We start from the raw sequence: 22,074 nt of genomic DNA on the forward strand, positions 1-22,074 counted from the left end.
CTCCAGCCTTGATCCTGCATGTGAAAACTCACTGCTCTCTCCATCTTATTTACATTACAGTAACACTCCAAAGCTCCAGTCAGAGTCCCATTGTGTTGTACAGATATAAAATAAGATGCATTCTTGTCCCAAAGAGCTTATGTTCTCACCTCTCTCCAGATGCTCAGCACCTAGCAGGATTAAGCCCATATATACATGATTCTATATGGAAAATGTCATGGAGATACCAAAATGTTGTTAAACCATACAGATTACTTGGCTTTCCTGTGAGAGGTATAATGTGACTGCCACTTGCCGAGCTCCCAAACAATGGTTATTCTGAAATTTCAGTGAAATTGCTAACTAAATGGCATTTTTTATTAATTGCAGTGATCTCAGTAGAAACTTGATCCAGCAGGTTCACAAGGAGGCATTTACTACACTTGGTGCTATAACTAATCTGTAAGTAGGCCATTTTGTGCAATAAACCAGCCCTAAATTTCTGAAATGGTAAAAATTTTCTCACTCCAACCTGATGTGTGTTTGCATTTCATATCACTTTTCATCCCTATAGATCCCCAAACTACACGCACACAGCAATGAAATGAGGCACTCCTCTCTCTTGTGTGGAGACCGTTAGCCTGTTGACCGTTAGCCAAAAAACACTAGAGCAGATCCATACTCATATGAAACACGCCATGGGATCTTCAGACTTATTGTGTGTAACAATTTTAATACTTACCTTTCAGAGACTTAAGTTTCAACGAGCTGACTTCATTTCCAACTGAGGGACTAAATGGACTAAACCAGCTTAAACTTGCAGGCAACTCTGAGCTGAAAGACGCATTGGCAGCAAAGGACTTTGTGAAGCTCCGGTATGTTGGTAGATAAAACTACAGACTGTTCAGGTGAACGTTTAAAATAGCATTCAGATGAACAAACAATGTAACACAAGTCAAGTCAACTCAGTTAAGGTCACTGTGTTCCTGTTAAGTAAGCTCAGTTGTGCCGGAGTTTTGTAGTAAGTCGGGGGGATCTTGACCATTCTTATTCCATAAGGCTCCTCTCACCTGTTGTTCTTGGAATCCTTGACACACTTCCACCCCACCCCTTATTTCTGAATTGGAGTCGTTGTATGGATGGAGTTCGGGACACCTGTGAAGACCCATTTGCTAGTGACTGAGCATGTCAACTTCCTAGAATCTGGAAGATGGGAGCTGGCTTTATGATTCCACCACCCCAACCCTTTATACAAATGCTGGTTATTCTGTGAGGCCCAGCACAATAACGACAGTAGGCATTTAGGGCTTGATCCAAAAGCTTGTTGAAATCAATGGAAACACGCTCATTGACTTTGGTGGGCTTTGGATCAGACCATTATGTAGATTTTTTCATTTTCAAAGATCTATAGAAACATAATTCTTATGACCCCTCTGAGGCAGGTAAGAATTGTTACAGATGGGACAATTTGAGGCAAAGACACTTACTTGCCCAAGACCAGAGGAAAGAGTCAGAGACGTCTAGGATTCAATCCCAGAAGTTCGTGATATTCAGTCATGTGTTAACAAAAGACTCAGCTTTTTTGATCCACAAGCTGGAAACTACCGTAGCATGGCATTCTGTATTCTGACACTCCTCCAAGATGAGCATATAAATAGTGTCCAGGCACAATTCAGTTCTTGTAGGATTTCTATTATAGCCTTGACTCAGAATGACGTTGGTTTTGTGAGATTTTGTTGTAAGGGTAATTAGAAGTATGCCCATCTCAAAATACTGTATACCTATGTACATTGCTTAATACTGATTAGCACAGGGGCATTCTAGACTGGTAAGAGTTACCATATTTTGACATGAACCTTGTAAAATTCCACTTTCCATATGTAGGAATTACCAGAGTGGTGAGGAAGCACCACTGTTTTAGAGTACAGAGACCATGCTTCAGAAATCAAAGTGCAACCTACCTGACTAATCTTGTGGTGGTTCTTTGAATATGCACCCCTTTTCTAAATCTCTTCAGTGCCCCATTTCCTATAAGTGTGGTTTATTGTACTATTCCCCCCACCCCTCCACCTTAATTTTCTTTTATCTTGAGAGAAAAATAACCTTCAATGTTAGCAATATAATCTGTTCCATTGATTGAGAAGAAGCAGAACAGTTGCGTACATCGTTAGCAATCAGGTTGGCTACATCATCTTACCTGAAAAATTCAGATAAAGCTCCATGAGGCCACTGCTTTTGCATAGATTTTCACGGCAACCGATTAGTGCTGAACTTTATATGTGGCCAGCCCCTCCCGTCCTTTTTTGCACTGATTTTTTAGCATGTCCCATTACTGGCAGAAAGGAAGGTGCATACCAGGAAATCCTGACTTACACTGTGAAGGATTTCATTTAAACAAAATGAACAATAAGGATGACAGATGCATGCTGAATAACGTGGTCACCTGGGAATTAACTTACTTGCGCAACAAAGTTACTCTTCAGCCAGCTTGATTAGTTTTCATTTCTATGTATACAAGTGATAACATGAATACTAGTAACAACTTGCTTTGCATAAGATAGAGTTGAGCCAAACCAAGAGGAATGTTTCTTTACCTTCACCACAGACTGAGGGCTTGGATGAAATGGAATCCTGATCCAAACCACCTCTGCTTTAGTGTTTCTTTTGCAAAATTAAGAACACCCTTTCTAGTCAGTTTTAGTATCCTAAAGTAAAAGCTCTTCAGAAACTGTCATAACTGATTCCAGTTTGAAGTTGGTCTTTATTAATGAATGTGTCAAAAAGAAGCTGCTCTTGAACAGTTTTAGCTTTGAAGCATCCCACTTTTAAAAAGAATATAGATGCTGCCAGCTAATATTGTTCATTGTTTTGCCTGTATTTCAGGTCTCTGTCTGTTCCATATGCCTACCAGTGCTGTGCATTTTGGGGTTGTGACTCTTATTTGAATTCTAACATGGAAGATTCCAGCCACCATGATCAGAGTGTGTTGATAGATCATGATAGAGGTGAGTGCTCCATTGTACTAGGTGTTCCGCTGCATTGCGTAAGTTAGGCCCGACCAGGGAGATAATTATGTTCTCCAACAAACAGATGTAGAAACTCATTTAAAAACTTTTTATTATATGAGAACCCGCTACAAAATAGTTGGTTCTATATGATCCAATTCCTATTTCCAAACAAGTGGGATGTGTCTTGTTGGATAACATAAGCTTTTCCCTGTTTCAGTTAGAAAATAAATGTTTCTTCTTCCATTGTTCTAAATTGGCAGGGTCAGTTATCTTGCCATTCACTTGCTCCTCAGAGCTCTCTCTAAGAAATATTCCGCTGGTCTTAGCATCTCCATCTCCCTTTAGAGACAGGGTCTTAACTGTGAGCTTTCAATCCCTAGTTTCAGGTTTCCACGTTCTCCTCTCAATATGGAGGCTGGCACTGCCTTGGCTTAAAGCAGTAGTTCTCAACCCAAAGTCCATCTGTATTTCTTTTCCAGGAGCCAGCCAGATCCCACAAGTCATTGTGGGCACTAAGGATTGCTGGCAAGAACCCTTGCCTGTAGATTGTAGTAGGGAGTGCTGAATGTGGAGGGGAAAGAGAGGAGAGGGATTGCTGGTGGGAGTGCATCTCCCAACTCTTTCTCCCACATAGCATTCATCTTAGGGGCCCAGTAGTACTGTACAGGGAAGGGGATAAAAGAGGGGAGAAACAAGATGTAATGGGATTACTGTAGGGGTGGAGCAACAACAGGAGGAAGGGAGTAAGTGACCTGCTCCTTCCCTTCCTTTCTTGAACTCCTAGCATCCATGAGATTTGTCTTGGGGATTTTCGCAGAGTTCCTCAAGTCCCGCAGAACAAAATAGAATCTAAAGAGTCTGAGTGTTTGGAGGGCGGGGAGTGGAATATAGATAGATAGATAATTAAAATAGCATTGAGCATATATAATCCCCAGAGAAAGGAGTTAATTGCTTTATGATTTAAAAATACTTTCATGCTCAATTGGGTGGTTTCAAAAAAAGTAGTATCTGGTTAAAAATATTAGAAAAAATCAAACTCATGCTACTTCAGGACTAAAATTCCTGCTTTTACTCAGCTACAGCAGATGCAGATGTTCCAAACACTGATGAGAATGAAGAACTGGGTCAGACAATTATTCATTGTACACCCACAACAGGTAATTAAAACAACCACTTTAGTTATACTCTGAACTTCTAGCCTTTTATTGTGCTTTTGCTGTCTATTGAATTATGTCTGTAATGCGTCATGGTCCCTGTGTGTACACAGTCCTGCAGTGCTTGGGTGAAACTCCCACTGATGTCAGTGGTATCTTTGGGTAAGTAAATACCACAGGATTTGGCCCAATTTAGCACTGTAGTAGAGAGCCATGTTGGGAAAAGTCCATGTGCGGTTCCCAAGCTCAGTGCACACAGAGTCTTAACCTTTATATTTAGAGTTGACAGTATTTATTGTCCTTTAATGCTTTGGACCAACTCTCCACATTAGTAGTGCATCCGAACTGCTCCAACTATAAAAGATTACAGTGTTTGTGGAGTTGCTGAAATTCTCTGATATTACAAAGAAACACCACAGACAGCTTCCATTGCTACTCTTCCTGCCCACCTATCTTCCTTCTCCATAGCTGCTATTCCTTCCTTGCCAGGTCACCCAGAAGGCTCAGACATACTACCGAGTAAGCCCCTGCCCACTGCAGACCTGCTAAGAACCATTGCACATTGTTCCAGCCAGCTAATATGGCTCCTGCCATGTACCTGCCAACTTCGCGTTCCCCTCCCATCCCCCTGCTTCCCTGCACAGAGGCGTACTGTCAAGGCAATTGCCACAAGATGGAGAGGGGCCTACACCTATTTTATCTCTGCCTCTCATGGCAATATTTTGAATCCATTATTCGGATTCACCAGACTGGCTTTTGCCTTTTGTGCCAGCTTCTGTTTTCATATGTGGAGTGTTAAGAGAGATTTCCTGGGTCACAGGAAAGCAGTTTATGATTATAGGGAAAAATTCATCATTGGTGTAGCTGCACTGAACTCATCAGTTACATTAGGAATGAATTTAACCTGTGCTGCTTTCTGCTTGTTTGCTTTTAGATTATTAGGTTGCTCAAAGGAATTCTAATTCATGTGCTCTGGTAAAAGCTTTACAGCCTTTAGCTCTCTCATTTTGCACATGCTGGTGATGCTTCGGCTCTTTAAGGAGCTAAGCACAGCTACTTGTTTTTTAAGCTTACTGCATACCTCCAGCCCCCCCAGCTCATAATCTCTTCCCAGTTCAAGATGTTGCTCTGATCTCAAGGACACCTGCCCTCTGTGTAAATTCAGAATCACTGTTCATACGCCAGGTCCACTCCTCACTTTGCCTAGCTGCAGAGAATAGATTGCCAGTCACTTAACTAATGGAGCCAGCAATAAGAAGCATCAACAACACCTCCCTCCCCACATTACCCATGTGCTTGCACTGAGACTGGGAAAAGGAAGACTTTTCCTGGGGGAATGAGAAGCATGAGGTGGCAGAGAAGGCAGTGGATGAAGGTGGTTGAAGGCTGAAGGGGATTTTTTCTGTCAAAGTGGTAGAGATAGCCGCTAGCATATCCTACAGCTGTTAGAAAGTGATTTGCAATTTGGTTTTGGAAATATTGAATTCCCTTTCCGTAAACACTGTTTGTTCCCTTTTTATTTTCCTAAATAGTATGCAGTTTTTGCTTTAAAGTAGTATTCTGATTAACATTAGTATGTTCATGTGATATGAAAAAAATATGGTTTGAAAATAATTAATCAGTGAGGAATCTACTACTTGGGAATGCCTGCAAGAAAGTGAAATTTGTCATCTGTTTTGGTTGGTCTATTATCTAATGATCCAACTGTACCATTATGTAAACTGATTTTCCTTAATGCAGAAGAACATTTGTCTTGGCTATAAACTAGAGGCAAAATTAAATTCTACTGGGTTCTGAAACAGAGTTCAAAAAGGCAGTTAAGACCTTGAGGGATTTTAGCACTGACCTTTTGATGCTTTTCCACAATAACTCTTTCACTCAGAGTTTGGAGTAGACTGTATCTACTGTGTGGTCCTGGGGCCATTTGTGGCCCTTGACGCTCTAAATTGGGGTTATCTTGTGCTGGCTGGATCAGCCTCCAGCAGCTTTTCACCAGCTCAAGATGGTAGCACCTTCTGCCCAGGCTCCCCCTTGTCCTAAAAGAGTCACTGCACCCTATGGCCACTGGCACGTGGCATAGAGCTGGGGCCGTCTGAGATTCCTCATAGAATCATAGAATATCAGGGTTGGAAGGGACCCCAGAAGGTCATCTAGTCCAACCCCCTGCTCAAAGCAGGACCAATTCCCAGTTAAATCATCCCAGCCAGGGCTTTGTCAAGCCTGACCTTAAAAACCTCTAAGGAAGGAGATTCTACCACCTCCCTAGGTAACGCATTCTAGTGTTTCACCACCCTCTTAGTGAAAAAGTTTTTCCTAATATCCAATCTAAACCTCCCCCACTGCAACTTGAGACCATTACTCCTCGTTCTGTCATCTGCTACCATTGAGAACAGTCTAGAGCCATCCTCTTTGGAACCCCCTTTCAGGTAGTTGAAAGCAGCTATCAAATCCCCCCTCATTCTTCTCTTCTGCAGGCTAAACAATCCCAGCTCCCTCAGCCTCTCCTCATAACTCATGTGTTCCAGTCCCCTAATCATTTTTGTTGCCCTTCGCTGGACTCTCTCCAATTTATCCACATCCTTCTTGAAGTGTGGGGCCCAAAACTGGACACAGTACTCCAGATGAGGCCTCACCAATGTCGAATAGAGGGGAACGATCACGTCCCTCGATCTGCTCGCTATGCCCCTACTTATACATCCCAAAATGCCATTGGCCTTCTTGGCAACAAGGGCACACTGCTGACTCATATCCAGCTTCTCGTCCACTGTCACCCCTAGGTCCTTTTCCGCAGAACTGCTGCCTAGCCATTCGGTCCCTAGTCTGTAGCTGTGCATTGGGTTCTTCCGTCCTAAGTGCAGGACCCTGCACTTATCCTTATTGAACCTCATCAGATTCCTTTTGGCCCAATCTTCCAATTGGTCTAGGTCCTTCTGTATCCTATCCCTCCCCTCCAGCGTATCTACCACTCCTCCCAGTTTAGTATCATCCGCAAATTTGCTGAGAGTGCAATCCACACCATCCTCCAGATCATTTATGAAGATATTGAATAAAACCGGCCCCAGGACCGACCCTTGGGGCACTCCACATGATACCGGCTGCCAACTAGACATGGAGCCATTGATCACTACCCGTTGAGCCCGACAATCTAGCCAGCTTTCTACCCACCTTATAGTGCAAGAGGGATTGCCACTTACGACGTTTAGTGTAGCTTTCAGTGCTTGGGACACAGCAAGGGCCAAGGCCTATCACAACGTTTTTGAGGACTCTCAAGAGTATTACTTTGCATATGTAGATATATAGGTAAATAAATAGAGAGAGAGAGAGAGCGTGCACATCTTATCATTGACTTTCAAAATGCACTAGATAGATTCATTAAATAACCTTCATGACATCCATGTGATCTCCTATAGGAGTTCATCTGGAGGGGATTTAAGGGAGTGTGGGAGCAATGGTGCTGCTTAAGATCAATCCCTTTCTTGTGACAGATTTATGGTTTAAGTTGATTTATCTCTCATTTCTTCATCTCCATGGCAAAAAATGTAGAGTATAATTTTCTTCTGTGACTTCCCCAAGGTAACACAGTGTGTTGCTGGCAGGGCTGAGAACAGAAAACTTGTGGTGAAATCCTGCCCCTGTTTAAGTAAATAAATTGAGTTTGCAGGCTTTTTAGAAAAGTGTTTCCTTGTAATTTTTTTTTTTTTTAAAGAAGAAACATTGACAACTTAAAATAACCCAGAGCTACTCCAAAGGGACTGTTTGTGAACCGCATATTATGGGAACTTGGTTTTTTTTTTTTTTTTTTTAAAAAAAGGAGTGGGGCAAATTTTTCAGGATTAATTTGAACAGTAAAGTGTTTCTATTTCTTTGTACCAATGTGTTTATAAAAAGTATGGAGGTAAAAATAAAAGTTATTTAGGTGACCCTAATAAAAGCTCTGAGTAGCAGAAAGACAATTAGGGTTTAATTAATTATTTTGTTTACACAAACTATTCCTGAATGACCATTCTTCCTAGTAATTATCTCTTTAGGCTTAATTAATTTGTAAATAGCTTTAGCAGCACAGTTTACTTTCAACTGACCTATTTAGGATTTCAGATGAGTGCTGTTATTCTAGAAATAATGAGTTCTGTGCTTGTAATAGTGCTTAATTATGCAAGATTTTCAATGCTATTTTATTTTTCTTATTCCCTTGTCCTTTTTGTTGTGTTTCTTCTAGGTGCTTTTAAGCCCTGTGAATATTTACTGGGAAGTTGGATGATTCGACTTACTGTCTGGTTTATTTTTTTGGTTGCCTTGTTCTTCAACCTGCTTGTCATGTTAACGATATTTGCATCTTGTACTCCATTGTCTTCCTCCAAACTGTTTATAGGCCTGATTTCTGTCTCTAATTTATTTATGGGCATCTATACCGGTATATTAACTTTCCTGGATGCGATCTCTTGGGGAAGATTTGCTGAATTTGGCATATGGTGGGAGACTGGCCGTGGTTGTAAAGTTGCTGGGTTTCTTGCAATCTTTTCATCAGAGAGTGCCATTTTTTTCCTGATGTTGGCAGCTGTTGAACGAAGCTTCTCTGCAAAAGAGATAATTAAAAATGGGAAAAGCAATCACGTAAAACAATTCCAAATTGCTGCAATTTTTGCTTTTCTGTGTGCTATGGTAGCTGGATGCTTACCACTTTTCCATAAAGGGGAGTATTCAGCCTCACCCCTCTGCTTGCCCTTCCCCACTGGAGAAACACCTTCACTAGGGTTTACAGTAACTTTAGTGCTCCTAAACTCATTAGCATTTTTGCTAATGGCTATTATTTATACTAAACTTTACTGCAACTTGGAAAAAGAGGACCTCTCAGAAAACACACAATCCAGCATGATTAAGCATGTCGCTTGGCTAATCTTCACCAACTGCATCTTTTTCTGTCCTGTTGCATTTTTCTCATTTGCACCACTGATAACTGCAATCTCTATCAGCCCTGAAATAATGAAGTCTGTTACTCTAATATTTTTCCCATTACCTGCTTGTCTGAATCCAGTCCTGTACGTTTTTTTCAACCCAATGTTCAAGGAAGACTGGAAATTACTCAGACGGCGTATCACCAAAAAAAATGGAGCAGTGGCAATTGCTGTCAATACACAAGGTGGCTGTGTGACACAGGATTTCTACTATGACTGTGGCATGTATTCACATTTGCAGGGTAACCTTACCATGTGTGAATGTTGTGAATCACTTCTTTTATCCAAACCTGTACCATGCAAACACTTAATAAAATCACACAGTTGTCCTACACTGGCAGTGGTGCCTTGCCAACGGCCAGATGGGTATTGGTCAGACTGTGGCACGCAGTCTGCCCATTCTGATTATGCGGATGAGGACGACTCTTTTGTGTCGGACAGTTCAGACCAAGTGCAGGCCTGTGGTCGCGCATGTTTCTATCAAAGCAGAGGATTCCCTTTGGTTCGTTATGCCTACAATATACCAAGAATTAAAGACTGAGAGGCTTTGCTGTAAGCTGTTCTCATAAGGAAGAAGTACAATGTTTCATAGACCATACCTGTTCTGACCTTTCAACCAGGAAGCACTTTTGTAATCATTGTGTGGTGTCACTTGTAAAGAAGGGAAGTGGGCAGTAAATTTCTTGAGCCATACATTTGAGGGGAGGGGGGGAGTTGCCAACTGTAAATAATTGGTAAACTAAAACTTGTAACCAATATTTTTATTCTTTCCAAGCAATAGTGGTTTCTTTTATACAGTTTTTATGTGCTAAAGGTCTGTTTCCATGTTGAACTCCCATTGTATTTTGCTTCTACTGTTGTGTAAGGCAAGTTCTGTCAATTTTTCTGGTTAAGCACAATATAAGGGACAGCTGTTAATATTAAGAAATAATTTTTAAATGTGATTTTCTATAATTAAGAAAAAATTGTTGCTAGCTTTGTATAGTATTTTCAGCATTAATCTCAGGATGACTTACTGCAGGGCCAAAAGAAGGGACTAAGTCTCCCATACAGAACTGTGAGAGCAATATAGGTATAACGTTTTTGTTTTTTATATTTCAAACTAAGATTTGATCTTAATAAGATAACTATTTTTATTTAAAAAAATCTTTTGTCATCCGTCAAGATCTGCAGACTGTATGAAATAAGAATATTAACAGTTGTCGGTAGAACTGAACATGGTTTTCAGTGGAGACACACTGCTTCAGGTGAAAACCATAGTACCATTCTTCAGTATTATGTAAGATCATACTACCAGAAGGAATTTCCATGGGCTAGACAGTGTATATCATCAGTGCTGTCTGTGTGTGAGGTTAGCATGCTTATTTAGAAAGAGAGAGAGAGAAGCTAAAATATTTTCCAGCCCTATTCACTGTTTGCAACAGTGCTTATACACACAATGATGTCTCTGATCATCTTGAGACTTTACCAGAAGGGGTGGCAATGAAAAGCAGTTTTCAATATAGAAACTTCTTCATCTCTGCCAATTATTTTTCTCCGAGTAAAGTACAGTGTGGTGAGACGGACTAATTTTCATGTGAATTGGTAAATTACCGGTAATTTAAATTTTTTCTTAAGCATCTAAGCCCATGTATCGCTTAATTACCATCAATTATCCTTTTATCTGTACTTAGTTTGAAGTTTGATCAACATGAAGTTATGAATGCATGATCAAAGTAATTATAGAAGTTTCTTGAACAATATGCTGAATCAATAGCAAATCCACTGCCGTACCAGTTACTCTGGAAATGTTCTTGTTAAGATTTAAGCTAGATTGCTGTTTTGAGAATTAAACTGTACATACTGTGCATATAATGAATTTTTATCTTTGTATTGTAAATTATTTGATAGAACACATGATGGGAAATATGGCTTCAGTTCATTTTGTTAATTAAAGCTACCTCCTAAACTATAGTGGCTGCCAGTAATTGTGGTTTATATACTTTTTTGCATTGTAAATAGACATGGTTGTACATTGTCACTGTAATAAAACAGAATCCTTGTATATCAAATCATGTAGTTTGTACAAAATATTGGGAGGGTTTCATTTACTGTATGCTGTAATTTTTGTAAGCCAAACTAATCAAGTAAAAACAAACAAAAGCAGAGAGAAGTAAACCATCCCAGAGTTTTAGCTTTCTTATAGTTATACTCATAAATATTTCATCTTAAGTTGGCATGGAGTGTCTCAGTAAAAGCAGATAAAGTGTACATGGATATTTCTAGAAATGACACTTCTTCAAAAATGCTTAAGATCTTGGAAATGTTCCAGATGCACAAAATCAGCATGGGAAATTATGCTCATAAATACTGTGTCAGATACAGTGCATTACATATGGTTGGAGTTTTGGAAAGAGATGTGCCAACAGAACAACAGAGTTGCCGGTTTAAATGTGAATTTATGAACTACACTTAATGCTGTAGACTTGCAGTAAGTTAAAAAAGCCAAACACTTCTCTGGATGTTTACAAAGCACTCCTCATTGTGAAGTACAGAATTTAAGCCCAAAGGTACCTGTACATTTTTAGTATGACTTGGAAGGTCATCCAGATGCTAAATATTTATTTTTTTAAAACCCATCATTTCATTGCCAAGATGCACTTTTTTTGAGCCACTATTATGTGAGAGATGCACAATCTGTTTAACATTCCTTCAGTTGGCAATGTAGCAGCAGTTAAATAACTGTTTGACGTATATGTAGCTACTTTCAGCTCTATTTGAAAAGAGGAAAATGGAAAAATACAGTCAGTAGGGAAGGAAAAACTATCAAGCTTCCAATAGGGCAGTGGTTCTCAAATTTTTGTACTAGTGACCCCTTTCACATAACAAGCCTCTGAGTGCGACCCCCCCTTATACATTAAAAACACTTTTTTATAAATTTAACTCCATGATAAATGCTGGAGACAAAGCGGGGTTTGGGATGGAGGCTGACAGCTCTCGACCCCCCATGTAATAACCTCGCGACCCCCTGAGGGTTCCAGACACCCAGTTTGAGAACCTCTGAAATAGGGTATAGAGCAACAAAGTGTTTTTTATTTAAAAAAATCAGTCTTTATTAAATATTGATAGCTTTCTTTATAGCATTAGTAAAATTGTCAGATACTGTTCAGTTGATACGTTAAGGTTTCCATTTTCAACCCTGGAAAATATTGGTTTGTAATGTGCTTGTTAATTGTGACTGTGACTTAATGGGTGCTTGTTAATTGTATTCCTCCCAGTTTCTTCCAAAGCTAGCCAACATGAATTAGGTTCTTTCTACCATTAGGTAGAAGGGGGGGTGGGTGGGAAATACAAGCAATAGTCCCCTGAAGCCACTCCCTTGAGAAAGAGGGCTGCAAAACTGAGCTGGGGCCCAACTCCACCAACACAAGATAAAGGTGGCAGGTGTGGGCTTGCACAGGAGAACTTGGAGAAATCCAGTTAAATGCTAGGAAAGGTCTGCCAACAATGTCCTATGCCTCACAAGTTAGTTGAAGTAGTAATCCTCAATGCTAGAACAACCACAGGGTAGGTACAGGAAAAATCACCAACAAAGCATACAGCTGTCAGCATCCACCCTTCAAAAGTGTCATCTTGTGGCTCCCCTATCCCCCATAATGATATGAAGAGGTGAATATAATAAGGACACACAGGTGTCTTACATAGTTTTAGCGCGTAACCTTTTTTCAGTCAAGTAAAACTTTATTTACAGAATTAATGTTCACTGAAGGCTGAACCTCTTTTCTTCTGATAACAATAGTTTCCTGACTGCCGTTTTGAACTTAAAGTAATTGAAATCCTACGAAATTAAACTCTTCTTGGTTTCTGCAGGAAACAGAACAAACAGATCACCTGATTTTCTAACCCTTCCCGTTACTTTAGGACAGACTTAAAACCATCCACGCAGCAAGGATAAGGATGAGCTTTTTTCTAAATCCTGTCAAATACAAGCGCTGGAGAGAAGTCCCACAGAGAAAATGGAACCTAGCCTGTCAGAAAGAACTTACCCAATATGCGAGATGCAGGAAAACAATTGAGCCGGGTCATCTATCCATCACATTCTATAGGTGTAGTGACACTACGAGAACTTTGGCTATTTTTCTTGTCTCCTGCTGGTGGGGGGTACCTTTGTTTAGACTGTCATAGGATACTGAAGACAGAAACTGCTAAACCTTTTATGTAATAAGGTCTCCACTTAGAAATAACCTTTTATGTTCACTTTTTAGTTAGTTTTATTTGTTTTAAAAAGAAATGTATTATAAGGCACAAAAAATAGGCATTCCCATTTTGGATGCTTACTGAAATCAGCTACTTCAAATATTTCGGCAGTTTGCTGTTGTGCCTGAGTGATCACCTGGAGTTTAAAATCTGTAATTGGGAGTCCATTCCTGCAGACTTCATGCAGTTATTCCTTCAATGGAAGTTTTACACAAGTGACGTCTGCAAGCCCATGCTTTTATGAGAACATTTAAAATATTAACATAGATCAAAGACAAAAATGGGGTTTTGTATTATGCTTTTACAAAAAATTAAACTCAAACACTAGTTTAACCTGCAGAATTAAATCTATCATGTACAAATGTTGTTTTCTTAATCTGATGTAGGGCCATTTTTGCAGTTTAAGTGATGTACATTTTTCTACATAAGTCTCAAGTTGTCAATTACATCCCTTAAGTTTTCAGTTCAAGCTGCACCGTTCCAGCTGAATCTCCTGTGTTCAATTTTGTAATTATAAATAGGTTTTTCAAAATTGCACACAAATCCTTTTATGTCTAACTTCTCTCACTTTCTTTTGACTTTTATTGAACAGTTTTTTACCAGCCTTCTGTTCTAATTTGCAGGCTAGTACTTTTTAATTAATCAAAACATGTCTAGTTTTCTTCAGAAGCTTATCCATATCTCAAATATCATACTCTCAATTTAATTATATATTGTTAATTATCTAGGTGCTTTTGATCTCTTACTGCTAGCTTCCAAGTTTCGATTTCTTTTTTGGCTGGAGGTTTTTTTAGTCACCGTTATATATGGTAGAATCTTACTAATTTCCACTAAAGACTGGGACACCTGTTGCTAATGACTGAATTTTATACAATTAATTGAGTGAATGAAAAAAATTGAAAAGAGAAGATATTGCATCATATTGTTTTTTGTAAATTGTAGAGGCATTCACATACCATAACAACTTAGATATGGACGAGTTTGTTTTAATGTATTAAAGGTATTTTATAATATGAAATGAGAGATAATAGATTTAGTAAATGAAGTATACTGCTGCATTTACTATAAAATCTTTCTTTTGAGTTGGGGATAGAGTAGACTATCTTGTTTCTAGGTAGATAAGCAGAGTTCTACTATATCAAAATATGGTGTGTCATTGGGTTGCAAAGCCACAAGGCACTACCTGCATTTTCCTCTGAAATGCTCAATCTAACCATATGATCAGTTCTAAAAAAAGGAATCGTATTGTTAGTTGGAGTTTTTACTCCAATTAGATGATCATTCAAGTGAAGACTTGTTGCAAAGGGAAAAAAGGTCCACAAGGTTGACTGATTGATAGTGACCTGTAAATAATGAGACTAATTTGGCATGAGCATATAGACTGAGGGTACATCTACATTGTAATAAAAGACCTGGGGCATGGCGACAACTGGGGGTCAGCCAACTTGGACTTAGACTGTGCAGCTAAAAATTTCAGCATAGACATTGAGGCTCAGGCTGGAGCCCACAAGGGGGGTGGCTCTCAGAGTCAGGATCCAGCCTAAGCCTGAATGTCTACACTGCAATTTTGCCCCGCAACCCAAGTACAATTGACCTGGGCTCTTAGACTTGGTGCCATGGATTTTTTTTACTGCAGTGTAGAGGTACCCTCAGGGTGAAATCCTGACCCACTGAAGTCAATGGGAGTCTTGCCATGGATTTCACTCTGAATAATCCATACAGATTCCTTCAGAATTTTCCCACAGAAGAAATTGTCCCCATCTTTTGGCTACTCCCATTGCAGTGGAAAGAAGTTTTAAATATACCAGATATGAGGAGATGCTAAAACACGCTATAATTAAGGTCCCCAAAACTCCACAGCCTCTGAAAAAATATGACCAAAAAGAACTAAAAGCAGCCAATACATCTTCACAAAGGTAGACACTTGCAGGGTGGGCCCATCAGAGCCTGGTCTGCTGGGGTAATGGGTATGAGGCCAAGTGGCTTTCTCCCTAGCTCAAAGGACTGCTGTTCCTCCCTTTGCTGGAAACTCTGCAGATTTAAAGACCAGATACTAAATCTGTGGATTTGTCTGAGGGTGGTGAAAATGAACAGATTAGACAGCATAATTTTACACCAAAATATATGGACAGTCAAAAAAATGGAATATATAGAATCTAAAATTTTTAGATGTGGTATTAAAAGAAGATTTTCAAGATTTAGACATATTTCCTGGTATTGAGAATCTATGGAAAAAAATATTAATTTAATGTTTCCTTTTATTAGATACTGTTACAAATAAGTTGTCTACATTATTTTAATTTGATGCTGCTTCTGGTGAAATATGATGAACTATGATGATATCTTTCCCTCCATTTTTGTTAACTTGCATGAGAATTCAGAAACAAGATTTTGGTGAATTGGGAAGTCTTTATATTTCTAGATTCTTCACATCAGACAGATCCACAGAAAGAAAATATGAATGCTATAACGTCTGAGCCTTGAAGTGGTATACAGAGAACATGTTTTTTTAATCTGCAAAATTGCACATTTAAATAAGGATTAATACATCTGAAACTCCGCCGAAAGAAATTTTTAGTCTAAATTGACTACTTCTGCTGTGTGTAAATCATCATGATCTTCTAGGAATGAGATTAATGCCTACTTATCCTATTTTTAAATTTTTATGCTATTAAGAGAATAAGAATATAATGAAAGGGTTTATTTTTTATAACAATCTAAATATCTTTATTATCATTCCAAATGTCAACATGGTAATAAATGCTGTTGTTCATAAATATTTTAGTTGCCTTTTTTCCCCCTTTCTTCCCTTATTTATAGGAGGGTTTTTTTCTTAATTGTTATTTTGTGTATGATTATTTAGTAGCATATATTTTCTAGTATCTAATAAGGACTTTTTCAGTTTTTCTATGGGTAACTTTGAGTAGTTGTAATTAAAAATTTGTAAATAGTTTTAAAAAATAAGCAATAGAAAAGATATGTAACTAATAAGTAGCCTGATCTTAGAGGGTTTGAGCCAAAGCCCACTAGTCAACAGAAAGACATAGCGTAATCAAATCACCAAAAGAGATGTCTCCTTAGTGAATGCCTCCTGGAACAGGGATTTAGGGTATGTCTACATCACAGATGCAACAGCGCTGTAGTGCCTGAGTGTAGATACTTGGTACAGCACAGAGAAGGGTTTTTCCATCGCTGTAGTTAAACTATGCCCTCGGCAGGCAGTAGCTAGGTCGACAGAAGAATTCTAGCAGTGTCTGTACTGGGACTTGGGTCGACCTACCTGTCTCTCTCCCAGGGTGTGAATTTTTCACACACCGAAGTGACGTACCTAGGTTGGACATGAGTTTTAGATGAAGACCAGGCCTTAAATTATCATTACAGCTACATTTCAATGATGATTTCATACATTTCATAGAACTGCAGGCCAGAAGGAACCATTAGGTGGTGACCTAAGCCCAGAGGTAAGTGGGGAGTGGGATACCGGGAGGAAACACAAGGACAAAGAGGAGGGTACAAGACGGGAAGCCTCCTCATTCATACTGAGAAAGTACGGCAATTGGCTAGTTATCTTAGGTGCATGAACATGAATGCAAGAAGCCTGGGAAACAAGCAGGAAGAATTGGAAGTCCTGGCACAGTCAAGGAACTATAAAGTGATTGGAATATCAGAAGCTTGGTGGGGCAGTTCACATGACTGGAGCGCTGTCATGGCTGGGTATAAACTGTTCAGGAAGGGCAGGTACGGGAGGAAAGGTGAAGGTGTTGCATTGTATGTAAAAGAGCAGTATGATTGCTCAGAGCGCCAGTTTGAAACTGGAGAAAAGCCTGTTGAGAGTCTTTGGGTTAAGTTTAGAGATGAGAGCTACAAGGTTGATGTTGTGGTGGGCGTGTGCTATAGACCACTGGATCAGAAGGATGAGGTAGACAAGGCTTTCTTCGGACAACTGAAGTTTCCAGATCACAGACCCTGGTACTAATGGGGGATTTCAATCACCCTGATATCTGCGGGGAGAGCAATACAGCAATGCACAGATAATCCAGGAAGTTTTTGAAGAGAGTTGTGGACAACTTCCTGGTACAAGTGCTGGAGCAACCGACTAGGGACCATGCTCCTCTTGACCTGTTGCTTACAAACAGGGAAGAAGTGGTAGGGGAAATAGAAGTGGGTGGCAACCTAGGCAGCAGTGACCATGAGATGGTTGAGTTCAGATTCCTCACAAAAGGAAGAAAGGAGAGTAGCAAAATACGGACCCTGGATTAAAGAAAAGCAGACTTAGACTCCGTTAGGGAACTGATGGGCAGGATTCCTTGGAAAGCTAATATGAGGGGGCAAGGAGTCCAGGAGAGCTGGCTGTATTTTAAAGAAGACTTACTGAGGGCACAGGAACAAACCATTCCAAAGTGCAGAAAGAATAGCAAATATGGCAGGCGACCAGCTTGGCTTAATAGTGAAATCTTCAGTGAGCTTAAACTCAAAAAGGAAGCTTACGAGAAGTGAAAATTTGAACAGATGACTAGGGAGGAGTATAAAAATATTGCTAGAGCATGCAGGGGTCCAATCAGGAAGGCCAAGGCACAGTTGGAGTTGAAGCAAGCAAGGGATGTGAAGAGTAACAAGAAGGGTTTCTACAGGTATGTTAGCAACAAGGTGGTCAGGGAAAGTGTGGGACCCTTACAGAATTGATGAGGCAACATAGTGACAGAGGATGTAGAAAAAGCTGAAGTACTCAATGCTTTTTTTGCCTGGGTCTTCACAGACAAGGTCAGCTCCCAGACTGCTGCACTGGACAACACATTATGGGGAGGAGGTGAGCAGTCCTCAGTGGTGAAAGAACAGGTTAGGGAAAGGTTAAGGACTATTTAGAAAAGCTGGACGTGCACAAGTCCATGGGTCCAGATCTAGTGCATCCAAGGGTGTTGAGGGAGTTGGCTGATGTGATTGTAGAGCCATTGGCCATTATCTTTGAAAATTCGTGGCAGTTGCGGGAGGTCCCGGACGATTGGAAAAAGGCAAATATAGTGCCCATATTTTAAAAAGGGAAGAAAGAGAACCCGGGGAACTATAGACCGGTCAGCCTCATTTCAGTCCCCAGCAAGATCATGGAGCAGGTCCTCAAGGAATCCATTTTGAAGCACTTGGAGGAGAGCAAGGTGATCGGGAACAGTCAACATGGATTCACCAAGGTCAAGTCATGCCTGACCAACCTGATTGCCTTCTATGATGAGATAACTGGCTCTGTGGATATGGGGAAAGCAATGGATGTGATATATCTTGACTTTAGCAAACCTTTTGATATGGTCTCCCACAGTATTCTTGCCAGCAAGTTAAAAAAGTATGGATTGGAAGAATGGACAATAAGGTGGCTAGAAAGCTGACTAGATTGTCGGGCTCAACGGGTAGTGATTGGCAGCTGGTATCAAGCGGAGTGCCCCAGGGGTCAGTCCTGGGGCCCGTTTTGTTCAACATCTTTTTAAATTATCTGGATGATGGGATTAATTGCACCCTCAGCAAGTTCACAGATGACACTAAACTGGGGGGAGAGGTAGATATGCTGGAGGGTAGGGATAGGGTCCAGAGTGACCTAGACAAATTGGAGGATTGGGCCAAAAGAAATCTGATGAGGTTCAGTAAGGACAAATGCAGAGTCCTGCATTTAGGAAGGAAGAATCCCATGCACTGCTGCGGACTGATTGGCTGAGCAGCAGTTCTGCAGAAAAGGACTTGGGGATTACAGTGGACCAGAAGCTGGATATGATTCAGCAGTGTGCCCTCGTTGCCAAGAAGGCCAATGGCATATTGGGCTGTATTAGTAGGAGCATTGCCAGCAGATCGAGGGAAATGATTATTCCCCTCTAATCGGCATTGGTGAGGCCACACGTGGAGTATTGTGTCCAGTTTTGGTCCCCCTACTACAGAAGGGATGTGGACAAAGTGGAGAGAGTCCAGCAGAGGGCAACGAAAATGATTAGGGGGCTGGGGCACATGACTTACGAGGAGAGGCTCAGGGAACTGGGGTTATTTAGTCTGCAGAAGAGAAGAGTTAGGGGGTTATTTGAAGAGTTATTTGATAGCAGCCTTCAACTACCTGAAGGGGGGGGGGGTTCTAAAGAGTATGGAGCTCGGCTGTTCTCAGTGGTGGTAGAAAATAGAACAAGAAGCAATGGTGTCAAGTTGCAGTGTGGGAGGTCTAGGTTGGATATTAGGAAATACTATTTCACTAGGAGGGTGGCGAAGCACTGGACTGGGTTATCTAGAGAGATGGTGGAATCGCCATCCTTAGAGGTTTTTAAGGCATGGCTTGACAAAGCCTTGGCTGGGATGATTTAGTTGGTGTTCGTCCTTCTTTGAGCAGGGGGTTGGACTAAATGACCTCCTGAGGTCTGTTTCAACCCTATCTTCTATTGGCCTAGTCTGGCCACCTTTTATATCACAGGCCATTAAATTTCACCAAATATCTCAATATTGAGCCCAATGACTTTAGGTAGACTAAAGCATTTCAGTCCTCAGGAGTCTAAACTGCTGTGTGCCATAGGCAGAGAACAGGAGAGACCAAGGTGCCACCAATACCCAAGTCCCCTGCAATGGCAGAGAATAGACAAGGTAAAATGTCTGGATGATCCTAGCATGCGATTCTCACCGCATGCTACAGAAGATGGTGAAAACCCTCCAAGGTCCTAGCCAATCTGACTTGGAGGAAAATTCCTTCACAATCCCAAATTGGGCAACCAGTTTGATCCTGAACTTGTGAGCAAGATATATCAGCCAAGCTTCTAAAAAAGAGAATTCTCTCCACCATTTCAGACAAGTGGCCCACCCTGTCCAATGTCCCATCTCCAGCTGTGGCAAATCTCTGATGCTTCAGAGGAAGGTGAAAAAAACACCAAAGCACAATCCACAATACATCTGGTCAATTGTTCTTTGGGGGAAAAAGATTCCTTCCTGATCCCTGCAGAATGCTGGCTGTAGCCCTGAAGCATGAGATTTAATTGCAGCTCTGCATTAAGACAATGGAGGTAAGTTTTATGAGCAAATTGAGGGAAAAGCACCCAAGACCCACCTAGCAGGATCAACAACCTACAACGGGTGCCAGGACCAGGTAACAGCCATGTTAGTCTGTATTCGCAAAAAGAAATACAGAAATCAGGATCAACAACCTACAACAGGTGCCAGGACCAGGTAACAGAGTAACAGCCATGTTAGTCTGTATTCACAAAAAGAAAGCGGGGGATGCATCCGATGAAGTGAGCTGTAGCTCACGAAAGCTCATGCTCAAATAAATTGGTTAGTCTCTAAAGTGCCACAAGTACTCCTTTTCTTTTTGCGAGGACCAGGTAAGAGTGCAGTATCACACCCTGCCCACTGGAGACACTCACAAGAGGTGAAGTGTCCCCTGTCACAAGGACACTTCAAAGGGGCTTGGGGAATGGGATGTAACTATATTGTTAACCTGCAAAGAAAACTAAGGGCTGGCAGAGTCCAGAGGAGATGTTTCTGGTGAGTGAAAGGCTGGTGGTGTTAGGTTGCTGACACCCAGTTAAATCTCCCTCTTACTGCAGGCAGGTACCTAACAAGGTGACTCTCAGTCCTGGGTACCCTTGGAACTATCACTATTAGGCCATTGAAATGCTTGTTTCCTACCACTTCCTTCAATTATAGGCCTGTTAAATTCATACTCTGAAATTTGCTAAACAACAAAGTGACAATGAGATTAGAAACACAGACACAATGACAGAAAATTCACCTTGTTAGTAAATTTGGGGGGAAATAGCTGAAACAGATTCAGTTGGAGGTGGACATGTGGAAAGCAGTAATGTTGAAAAAACTACGTCTGATGGTTGGCAGCAGAAAGGGCCATTGGACTATTTTCCTACATATATAGAGGAATATATCTCATGGAGTAGAGAGAGAACAATTTTTATCTAAAAATATTACACTTAATTCTTGACACATGAATACAGTAAATATATTGACAAACTGAAGAATCCACAGAAAAGCAACAAGGAAGGACTGATTGATGAGGAAAGATTAAAGTGCTATATATGTATAGTGTGACTAAGAGACAATTATGCTGAAATTGTAAGTGCCCAATGTAAGTGTAAGTGGCCAATCCTGTCTCAGTGGAGTTTCTCAGTGGAGTGAGGACTCAGTGGAGTGGATCTCAGGCATCACATACGTGTCAGATAACTGCTGGGTATCATATCATGGATTTTAAGGCTTGACGAGATCATTATGGTCATTTAATTGGACCTCCCGCATAACACAGGGAAGAGAGTTTCATAAAGCCTCAGCAGCTGTTCCAAGGGCTAATTCCTGTCACAGTGGGGAAAAACTTTCCACGGGGTTTCCGGTCTGGTTCCAGCCCCTGGTTCTAGTTCTGTCTGGGCTCGGGTAATGAGCCCCCTGCACCCTCGTCGCCCAGCGGGGCTGGCAACGATGCTGAGCCCTTCTCGTGTCTGGTCCCGCTCAGTCACGCCCCAGCCTCCGTCCCCACTAACCCAGCCCCGCCGTGACAGAGCGACCTGCCCCTGCGCGCATGGGGACGGGGGGGCTGCCGCTGGCACGGGTCAGTGCCCCCCCGGGAGGCACCACGGCTGCAAGGAGGCAGCGCGGGGGAGGGGGGGCCGGAGAGAGGGGAGCTGCGGGAGAAGGGGATTAGCTGGCGGGAGGTAGGGCGGCAGGAGACGTTGCGCAGGGTCAAAGCGTCCCTGTTGCCATGGAACCCGCTGCGGGCGGTGATTGGCGGAG

At 41.2% G+C, this 22,074-nt stretch overlaps 1 protein-coding gene across 2 annotated transcripts in view; it reads left to right on the forward strand.

Annotated features, from left to right (window-relative positions):
• The window catches only part of LGR4 (leucine rich repeat containing G protein-coupled receptor 4), a 122,666-nt gene extending 111,439 nt beyond the window's left edge, over positions 1–11,227 (forward strand). The window contains exons 14-18 of one of the 2 annotated variants that reach the window (XM_084630603.1): positions 370–441; positions 729–854; positions 2,863–2,984; positions 4,070–4,144; positions 8,358–11,227. In XM_084630603.1, the coding sequence (XP_084486729.1) occupies positions 370–441; positions 729–854; positions 2,863–2,984; positions 4,070–4,144; positions 8,358–9,634 (1,672 nt within the window). In that variant the 3' untranslated portion in view covers positions 9,635–11,227. Of the gene's footprint in view, positions 1–369; positions 442–728; positions 855–2,862; positions 2,985–4,063; positions 4,145–8,357 lie in introns of both variants that reach the window. The other variant, XM_084630602.1, reaches the window with a different exon arrangement.
• The last annotated feature ends 10,847 nt before the right edge of the window (positions 11,228–22,074 follow it).

The sequence above is a fragment of the Lepidochelys olivacea genome, assembly GCF_965140295.1.
Source record: "Lepidochelys olivacea isolate rLepOli2 genome assembly, chromosome: 6".
Classification (NCBI taxonomy): Eukaryota; Metazoa; Chordata; order Testudines; family Cheloniidae; genus Lepidochelys; species Lepidochelys olivacea.